The sequence below is a fragment of the Pinus tabuliformis genome, chromosome X (genome assembly GCF_031772625.1).
Source record: "Pinus tabuliformis cultivar Carrire ecotype Pingquan chromosome X, CPIR1, whole genome shotgun sequence".
Lineage (NCBI taxonomy): Eukaryota > Viridiplantae > Streptophyta > Pinopsida > Pinales > Pinaceae > Pinus > Pinus tabuliformis.
In genome coordinates, this window is record NC_142308.1 from 527601865 (window position 1) to 527612711 (window position 10847).

General features: G+C 34.5%; 1 protein-coding gene across 1 annotated transcript; it reads right to left on the reverse strand.

Moving 5' to 3' along the window:
- Window positions 1-6091: 6091 nt before the first annotated feature.
- Window positions 6092-8960, reverse strand: LOC149141031 (alcohol dehydrogenase-like). The gene is made up of 10 exons (XM_089450767.1): window positions 8731-8960; window positions 8475-8611; window positions 8200-8243; window positions 7800-8122; window positions 7371-7453; window positions 7189-7264; window positions 7043-7104; window positions 6807-6902; window positions 6533-6694; window positions 6092-6446 (listed from the first exon to the last, which is right to left on the reverse strand). Exons 1-10 carry the CDS (start codon window positions 8885-8887, stop codon window positions 6336-6338), a joined length of 1251 nt encoding a protein of 416 aa, XP_089306893.1. The 5' UTR covers window positions 8888-8960; the 3' UTR covers window positions 6092-6335.
- Window positions 8961-10847: the final 1887 nt, after the last annotated feature.

The window sequence follows — 10847 nt, forward strand, 5'->3', positions numbered from 1 at the left end:
TAATAGAATGGCTGACTATGGTTAGGTATTGTTGACTAAGGTTGAATGTAGTTGACCATGGTTGAAAAAGTTGAACAATAAATGAATATGGTTGACCATGTTGATTATTCTTGATAAATAAATTGACCATGGATATCCATGGATGCTCATGCTCACCATGGTTGATTATGGTGACCATGTTTGAACATCGTTTAGTTATTTTAAACATGGTTGAACACCAACCAAGTTTGAATAGGTTAATTATGGTTGATCATATTTTATATCTTGGATATGTTCATTATGATTTACTATGTTGAATGTGATGGTCGTGTCTAACTATGTTGATTATGTGATGATGTGGACTACGGTCAAGCATGTCCTAATGGCATACCATTATCACAATGATTGATTGTAGTGACACTCGGAATTTACGTCCATGTTTTTGGGAATTTATATTACACTATTACATCTTTTGTCACATAGTGATGTTGGAGGAATTGCAATGTAATGTCACATCGCAACAATGTTTGCAACATTGCGAACTTGGACAACATTTGTCATAATGCGATGTTGTATAAACTTTTGTACCATTTTCATGTCATAACATGTCATGTTAGTTCATTTGTCACAATATGAAGTTGGTTCCCTTGTCATGTTAGCTCATTTAACACATTGTGATGCTAGTTTTTTCCATCACAATTTCCCAACTTTTATTTTCATTGTAGTTTTACACAAAAAAAATTACAGAACCACATCACGCTATTAGTTTTGTAATGTCACCGTATGAAATTTTTTGTCCCATTATGATGTTGGATGAATTGTGACAATATCACATTGTTGGATAAATTATTTGTTAGTTTTATAATGTCACATTACGCTAGTGGTTTTCACATTGCATCATTGGATACATTGATACATATTATAGCACTATGAGAATGTTTTTCACATTTCCACATCAAACAATATTTGTCATACAATGACGTTGGATAAAATTTTGTGCCATTTTGATGTCAAACAATGTGTTTTACATTGTATTAAATTGGTTTTTTTGTCACTTTAGTCCATTTGCCACAATGCAACTCTAGTTTTCTTTCTTTCCATGGTTAAGAATTTATTTACATAGCAATTTCACACATTGTTTTTACTCAATCATGTGTCACATAGCGACAAAGATATTTATTCAAGAAATTGAGACATAAAACTTATTTTTATGTTTCATGTTCATGTCATTTTATTTGCACTACCAGATTGTGATGTTAGTTGTGTAATTTTATGTTTTGATGATGTGTAATGTTCAAGAAAAGGAAAGGTTTATTCCTTTTATTTATTACAATTGTGATGCTAGTTTTTTGTCACTACATTACACTAGTATTTTTCATTACAATCAGGGAAAATTTTAGGCGCTAATATTCATAGGTGGGCTAATTTTCCATGTTTTTTTCCAGAAAATTGATTCGTCGATTTCTATTTTCTTTTAAAATGATTCACCCAAATTTTATAGCACAAATTTATTTAACCTTAAAAATTACCAGACTTTTACAAACATTATACAAAATCATTGTAAATTTGATTATTTTTACAAACTTATCCTCAATCATTTGTATACTTTGTATGTTGCGACTAGTAACATTCACTAAGGTTTCTAAACTTTAAAATAAATTTCTATCCTTAAAATTTTCCTTGATTACAATGTCCCAACATTTGTTTCATAGTGTTTTCACACCATTTTCTTTGTACAATCACATTGAGATGTTAGTTTTTAGTATGAAATTTTCATGGTGGTTTTTTTTATCAAAATACAATGTATTTTGGTTGCGGGTCACAATGAAACAAAGAAAATTCCTTTAAAATGAGAAAAAAAAGCACACTTGTTTTTCAAAAAGTTGTGTGAAGACTTAAAACAATAAATATCACTCTAATACCTACTCATATTAGTAGATAGTCTATTATATTTAAAATTCTATATAATAATATTAGTAGTTGTCATTTTTATCTACCCTAATTGTTGCCCATAAAAGCTTTTTCCAAAACTGATTCCTACTCCATATCTCTTGGTTGAACTAAAATTTCAATTTCATGAGGCAAATTTATCTCTAGCTCCCCTTTTTTTCTTTCTCCTAACAAAAATTTGTTCCCCTCTTCCTGCACACTTGACTATAATACCAATAGTCTTCACATCATTCAATTTATCAAAATATCCAGATGCTTTGAGCATCTCATCCTCTTCCTTCTTCTTGGTTACATTCTTTTTGTAGTGTTCCTCAACCTAAAGTTGTTCAACTAGCCCTCTTCATATTGTAAAAACATAAAATATGTAGGTTTTCCCATATTTGAGTGATTTTACTCCTCATATTCACTTCCTTGAAATTATTCTTCCTTCATTCTACCTCTAGATGAGTTTTCTAATTCTGGCTACTTGCAAGCTTGTACATCCCCCTTCTCTAGGATTGCATAATCTCCCCCATACTTCTCCTTAGTCATACCCTTCATCCTCTTGAATTTCCATAAGCTACTTGATCCCAGTAAGCAAGCATTCTAGATTGTGTACACTGAGGCTCTTTGCTCCCTCAATATTTGTAGCTTGTACACTCTTCTCCACATTTATAACTTTTGGATTACATAATGTGCCTGTATGTTTTCTCCATTTCCACTCAATAGAAACAATCTCCTTGAGAAGTAATATGTGGATGGATGCCTAATTCCTTCAGGCTTCCCATCATATAAATTATTCACTTGTTGAAAGTTCTTCTCTTCATTGAAAAATCCCTTACACTCAATTCTTCGTTGGGCTTGTCTCGATATTCCTCATTGGAATAGTCCTTATCCCCCTCATTTCCTTATAGAATTTGGTTGACCATTTTCTCCTCATGAGCCAAAAAATATTCACATTTATTCAACAAAATTTTATCTATTAAAGGTAAACCCATTACCTTATCATCTGTAACTTCTTTCCTCATAAGTCCGTAAGGAATCACATTCCCTTTCACTGCCACAAGTCTATTGCTCTTTACTTCATTTGCTAAATTATCCATGTCTCTGTCTCTTAGAGACAAATATGCTTTCTCTTCCTCTTCCATGATAAACTTTGATGGCTATCCATCTTCATAATCTGTAAGACCTACATTCACACATAACTTATTAGTTTAAAAAACATGACCTTCTCTGTCCCGGTCCTCTATCATTAGCTTCTTTTATTTTTCTAGAATTTCCACATAGTCGATGAGACTCTCATTATGTCTCTCTTCATCATCTCCATCATCCTCTTCTGCAAGGCATATCCCTTACTTTGGTTCATAATAGTGAAATTATCTTCCTCACACTCAATTACTCTAAGATTTTCATCTTTCATATGAACACTCAACATATACCATAGTTTCCTTCTCAACTTCTTAGCATATAGTTGTCTGACATGCCAGTGGATTTCTTTTCTTTGGATCCCATTCACATCTCTAGTCTTCATCCTCCATCATTTGTAGCAAAATTTTCATCACACTAAGTCTTTTCTTTAACTCATCCATTTGTTTGTCAAATTCCTCTTAGCTCATCTTTATTCTCCTAATGTCATTTTCTTTGTCATCTTTCTCCGTTCTCTGATGGCTTTCACCCAAACCTTTTTCATGACCATTAGTGGTCATTTCTTTCACTTCCTCCATAAGGTTCTCCATACTCACTATGACCTGCAAACAACCTCCATAAGACACCTCATCAAGCTTCTCTCCTGAGCTCTTTGCTTTTTGGTATCATAGTACTTCTCCTTTGGAACCTCTCGAGCCTCCTCTACTTTACTAGATGTTGTACTTTTCTCACCTTTCGATAACTTTTCCTATTCTCTCCACCTTTTTGATGAGATCATTTGTCCTCTTCACTTTTCCAACTTCAATTGGAACACTTTTCTCTCTCTCTCTCTGCAAATTCTTTATTGCAAGTGTTATGTTCGATAATTCTTTTCCTCCTACTCCTTCCTACAAATATCTCCTTCTTCACTAGGTTAAAATAAACCACAAGACCAATTTTACATGTGAGGTTTCCTTAATAACAATATCTTCATAATCTTTTGCATTCCTTGCTTCAACAATTTTCCCAACTCTACTTCTGGGTTGGAATTCCTCCAATCTGCTCCAAATCGTCTTCTCTATTGTGGGTTCATGTATCTTGATTTACTCCTACATTCTTCCTCTGGTTCCCTTTCTTGAAATCCTTCTCAGGATGCTCTACCACTAAACTCTTTGTTATCTCACCAACTATCCCCAGTTCTTTGACTCATTCTTCTCTTTCACAAGCACTCTTTTTAACCTTTTCTATTGGCTGCAAATATCTTCTAGTCACTTCTCAATCCCCAAAGGGTGAATATTGTGTTCTGATGCCATATGGTGTAGCTAACACTGTAGGGTTCTGACCCATGATTGAGCATTACTTCCTCACAACATTAGGCCATGTTGATGCATTACTTCCTCACATTACTACATAACTAGGCTTAGCCCCAAAGGGAGTTGGCTCGTGACCTCCCCTTTCTTCCATAGAACCAAACGCTCAATGTGAATGTCGATTATACCATTGCCCAAATTTCTTGGTTTTGAGCGAAAGGAATTATACTTAAGTGACTTGGTGCTTATAGCTTCATTAGTTGCTCCCATGGGCCCTTCATACTCTACGATTGTGATCGATGGACATAAATCTATGGTGCAGGTGAATTGCAAGGGGTCTCCCCCTCTGACATAAGAAAAAGGGTCAAGGGGTTTTGGGGGGTATCAGCAATCAAAAACTATGTCGCGGGTCCTGCTTTAATGTACGTTCATGTTAGACAGTTGGGATGCGTCATGCTCATGAGAACCCATTGATCTATGGCTTTGGTTCACTGTGGGGCCCCTTTGGTTTACAATAGTTCAACCAGGAGGGAACAGGGTGGGGACCAGACTCCACGTTTGCGCCAAACCACTTGGTTACCCATGGTTATATTTTTTTGGAACAATGCTAGTGGCACCTAGTGTTAAAACTCTGCACTCACACTCTCATCCAAGGAAACATGGTGTTATGCCTCAACGCTAGGAATTAAAGCCAAACTTGATGAGTGTCATGGCTCGATCTCAATTTCAGACAACTTTCTTCTCGCCATTTGGTAGGTTTGTCCACTCCGAGCCTTTCTCGCATTCTCTATTTCATAAACTTGGGGTCTTTACTTTGGTTCTCTAGTAGATTGCCTAGAGTCACTTTATACCCTAATTCATCATGAGCTAACAAGTTTATGAGACCTCAGAGATTTAACCATTAGAACAATGTTCCTACTATTCCAACACCAAACTTACACTTCACATGCACAATCTAACTACACAAAAGCCGAGGCATGCATAACTCATATACAAATAAAAATGTTTTCCATTAACTTCTCATAACAATGTATTTATAAAGAATTAAGTAACTCTCACCCTAAACTCTCGTGTTGTCCCTCAAATTTCCTTCTCCTTAACTCTTGCCATACTTCTCTAACGGTAAATACATGTATTTCCTTCTCATAACTCTTGCCTTACTTCTCTAACTGTACATACATGTATAGCTTCCTATTGGCTAAAATATATCAATTAGACATCTATTCCCACTTGTAGAAACTACCTTAACATCTCAATCTACTATCTATCATGACCATAAAATAATGATATTTATTGTTGTGTAGTTTTACTCGTCATTTATTAATACCTTGACAAAAATTATAATAATCGTAACCATAATAAGGAAATGATTACGCGATGAATATCTTTATTGCTATGTAGTTTTGTTCGTCATTCATCAATACTTTGACAAAATGGCATAGCAATCAAGATCATTATTTTATCATTACTTAATAGAGTTGTTTATGGAAGCTGAGGAATTGTTTGGATGGTCAAAATAAGGTAAATTTTTGTAAAAAAAATATCTTGTAGAGACAGTATTTGAATCATATTTTTGATGGTGAAAATAGATTCAGCACCATCAAAAACTTCTAGAACACTTAAAATTATGAATTTGGATGGCTTTTACTTAGATTTACAAAAATCTCTACCAATTTTTTTTAAAATATGACCTAAATTTCCATAATTAAAAAAAATAATAATAAATATCAGCACTCATTTTCATCAAATGAACCATCAAAATATAAAATATTGTTCATATTATCATTTTATAATTGAATTAAAAGTGAAAACTACAAAATACATTATTATCATATGCTGTCCGGGCCGGTAGTGGGGCACAGTAGCACAGGAGACGAAAATGCAAAAAGCATTATGACCAGAGCAAAGATTGGCTCAATCACTTAAGACAATTTCAAAGGTCGATTCTCAGCGAGAGAACCTAGTGGCGGATAATTCGGCACTGCGCTTCCATCAAAGATGCAGCACACATCTCAAGCAATTGCCGCTTAACAATAAATCGAATGCTTTGTTTATATCGGAGAAAGGCAACTCATGGGTAATAAATTCTTCCACTCTGATCTCCTGCAACAAACACAGAAAATGTTGATATTTTTCACCAATTAAACACAAAATTTGAAAATTAACACATGTCATGCATGTGCTTGCACCTTGTTCATGCATTTTTCAACCAGGTCGGGTAGTTGGGTTTTCGCCTTCAATCCCCCAAAAGTTGATCCGTCAATCCTCCTTCCATCGAAAAATTCCATTGGACTAAAGCTTATCTTTCGTGAGCTTGCATCAATTCCAACCAGCACTGCCAAACCCCAACCCTGCGGTACATTAATGCACATTAAAGTACATAGTCAGTTGCATTGCAAGGACTTGAAAGAAACCTTATTATAAATTCTTGAGAACGAGGCAAAGAAAAAAGATGAACATTACATCGTGTGCAGATAAGAATGCCTGGTACATTATATCTGCATGTCCAACGCACTCGAAGCTGTAATCTACGCCTCCATCCGATATTTCTTGTATCACCTGCCAGAAAGTTGACCTCTTAACCTAATAAGAGTTGAACTTACAGGATCTCCTAAGGATGAAACAAAATAATGACTATTGCATTCAGCTATACATAATTTCAGATGTTCTGATTTATTGAAAAGGACATGAAAACATACCTCGTGTATGGGCTTGGAGTGGTCCTTAGGGTTGATGCATTCGGTCACTCCTAGGGCCATGGCTGCAGCGAATTAAGAAAAAATTGGATTGAGTCTGTACGTTTAACAACTTTACAAGTTGCAGAAGTGTGGATCTGTTCATATACCTTTGGGGAACTTGTTAGGGTTGGTGTCAACTCCAATTATTTTGGATGCTCCGCTCAATCTGGCGCCCTCAGCAACCTTCGAGAATACAGGGTGAACCAGATAAGTAAGTAACGAAAAAGACTGAAAATTTCGTGACAAGAAAAGAGAGGTCAAGATGTGAATTTGGGGAAAATTTACTGACCGCAAGGCCGACTGAGCCGAGACCAAAGATGGCTACTGTCGAGCCATGCTCTACGTTAGCTGTATTCCATGCAGCACCAACACCTGCAGATCGATATTGTTAAGATGAATTGTTAAGGGATCATATTTCTATTTGTGTCTGCAACGCTCACCGATGGGTTTCTATCTATGAATGATTTTAGGGTTAACGATGTCCCAGTCCAGTTTGTGTACGCAACATCTACGAACAGGTTTTGGTTAGTGGAAGTTTCGCCATATGGCATTCGGGTTTTTTAAATGATGTATAACAAATAAAATAAAACTGAGAAATTTTAGGTTAAGATACTACATGAGATTTTTAGGTTGAGATACTACATGACTGAAATTTTAGGTTAAAAACTGATTGATATCTGAATTGAAAGGAAAATTAGTGATGAAAGGGCTCACGTACCTGTGGCTATTCCGCAGCTCAGAAGGCATGCTTTTTCGAGAGGAGCGTTGGGATTTATTTTAACAACACAGGCATAGTCAACAACTGTGTACTCGCTGAACGTTGACGTCATGAAATGATAGACCGGTTTCCCACGAACAGAGAATCGAGATTTTCCATCACTCTGCATCACGGTTCTGAAGGCATCCACTCTGAACTTTCCACATAAGTTAGTCTTCTTGGAGTTACAATAAACACAATCGCCGCACTCCCCAGCGAACAAAGGAAGCACATGATCTCCTTCCTTTAGATCTGTTACACCTGCTCCCACGCTTTCTACTATTCTGCAATTCGTCACAGGTTCCCAATGAACATTTTCTTTGATTGTGATGAAAACAATAGTGCAATAAAACATACTTACCCTGAAGCCTCGTGGCCGAATATGCGTGGAAATAGCTTCTCATCCTGCATGCCATGTACAAAGACAGATAGGCTTAGCCTTGAAATAAGATGAAGCTATGAAAAAAATTCAGGTCTAGGGTTCAGTGGGTTCAAGTTTATTCCAATTCCTAAGGATTAGTAATCCTTCCTGTAATTGGACCGAAAACGACTCTTCATTTAAATATCCTAAGAAAAAAGGGTTCCCCAAAATTTATTGTAATTAATAACGAAGTAATGAGCAAACGTTACACTGACTTCTTGCATCCAGAAAGTAACGTCGGTGTGGCAGAGGGAGGTGTGGGTGATTTTAATACGGACTTCCATGGAATTCGGTGGATCTACTTGAACTTCTTCAATAACCAGTGGCTGCTTCGGCCCCCATGCTACGGCCGCTGCTTGATATTTCAAAAAATTCATTATATCTCCTTCCTTAACCAAGATTTTGCAGCAAAACAATCCAACAAATCTAAAATCGGAACTCAACTTCAATTGAAAAAATCTATAAATTTACCTCTGCAAGTGATGACATCACCAGCTGTGTTACCCATTCTTTGAAATCGTTCATTGAGATGATTCATATCGCTGTTTCCGCTGAATGCTTCTCCCATGATTCTACAACTCGAATCACTCCCCATGTATTTCAGTTTCAAAATCATTTGCCTTTGCATATTTATAATGGAATGTGGATACAAGTGTAATGAATATTGAGATCTGTATTCAAATCAGCCATAAAGTGTTCAAATATGAAAGTACACTTAGCTATTAATGTACAAGGGAGCGACTTAAGAAGTTGAACCTAGTGAAAAAAAGTTGAGTTAATTTTTGGATTGCACTGATTTTTTTTATGTTGAGACAAACTTTTGTTATAAATTATTCGTAAAAACCATTTCTAAATTACAAACTCTAATATGTATTGCCAAAACCATATAATAGTTGGAAAATTGAGTGTTGTAGTCATTGAATTCTGCCAAGACCTCTAACTTCCAGCTTGATGTAGTAGCATCTTCATTAATAGTAAGGACTTTAGCTTTGTTAAAGTTAGATAGGATTTAATTTTTACTTCAATCTGCAACAATGAATGATACCAACGATATCTATACATTAATTGAATATTAATTGAATATTTATTGAATAATTTCCAAACAAAACAATTACTAAATAGATGTAGTGTTTGAAACATATTTTTAATGGTGGAAATAGATTCAGTACCATTAAAAATTTATAGAACCCTTAAAATTATGAATTTTAACATCTTTTACTTGGATTTACAAAAATCCCTGTCAATCTTTTTTAAAATATAACCAAAATTTCCATAACTTTCAAAGCAAAAAAATATAATTTATTCATAAAACACTTGAGAAAGTGAAACTCGGAAGTGATTGAATTCTGTCGAAGACCTACATCAGCATCTTCGTTAATGGTAAATTAATATTACATCGACTTTAACTCTGTTAAAGTTAGATGGGAATTAATTTAGAAATCAAATCAAAACCAAATGAAGGCAGAGCCCTCAAACATCTATTGATCCCAACGGTTTCTACCCATTCATTGAATCGGAAAATGACTATTTTTATTGATATGTGAGTGGAAAGAATTCGATCACAGAATGCAGTGGCCGTTGAACGTCCACGTTGCAGACTCAATCACTGTAGTAGTTAGTGAGGTGGACGTCCGCAGGTCATTCGTTCTTATCGAATTAATCTGTACTATGTCATCTTAATAAACAAAATATTCGTATGTCCTATTAATTAAAAAAAAACTGTTCGGTATTTCGTGGGGTAGCAGTTAAAATTGTTGGAGCATTGACCAGGGTCATTTTTGGGATATATTTGAACTTGACCTCTTTATTAGATTTCACTAAAGTGTTAAAGTGTTATAGTGGTAGTGGAAAAGGTTGATATTGGTTATAAAGTATAGAGTAGTTTAATTAGGTCATAATTTTGTTGAGAAAATAATGGAAATTTTGGTAAAAATTTTGAGAAATTTGAATTATAGCTATTAAGTTTCAGCATATTAAATATTCTAGAGATTTTTGATGATATTGGATCAATAAAAATATAATTTAAAAACATATGATAAACATTTTTGGCAAAAAATAAAATTCTAATTTTTTTTTTCAAACTAAATTATAACCTATAACATTAATAATTATATAAATTACTTCAACCATGGATTGAACTAATTTTAATAATTCTGATAAATTTAAACTGTATAAACGAAAAGACCGACCTTATTCTCAACCACTCAAGCTACCCAACTGTAAATAAGATTTCCCTTTATAAAATTCATATCACCCTCTTGTAAAATTCATATCTAAAATCCATATTATAACCTAAACCATTTGATCCAAATTGTCATAATGCTTAAGCCCGCGGTTCCTTGTTATTGTACTGAAATCTGAGCCTGTTTGGATGCGAGAACTGCCAGGGTGGAATCAATCGAAGAATTATCCATAATATGTCTGTTAGATGTTATGAGACAAACATAAACAATAAATTTTTTTACCATAAATGAAGGAAAAGTAATTTAATTTTATAATATTTTTATAATATAATTTTTATGTATACAGTGTTTTTTAAATAGAATTTTGTTTTTATACAAATTGATTATAAATTGGAAAAATGTTAG

What these genes read in the sequence shown, in the direction of transcription:
- LOC149141031 (XM_089450767.1), bottom strand. Translation starts at nt 8,887, where the DNA reads ATGCAAAGGCAAATGATTTTGAAACTGAAATACATGGGGAGTGATTCG. An exon ending in TGATGTCATCACTTGCAGAG is followed by an intron (nt 8,612 to 8,730) that starts GTAAATTTATAG and finishes AATATCAAGCAG; the next exon opens with CGGCCGTAGCATGGGGGCCG. An exon ending in TTGAAAAATGCATGAACAAG is followed by an intron (nt 6,447 to 6,532) that starts GTGCAAGCACAT and finishes TGTTTGTTGCAG; the next exon opens with GAGATCAGAGTGGAAGAATT.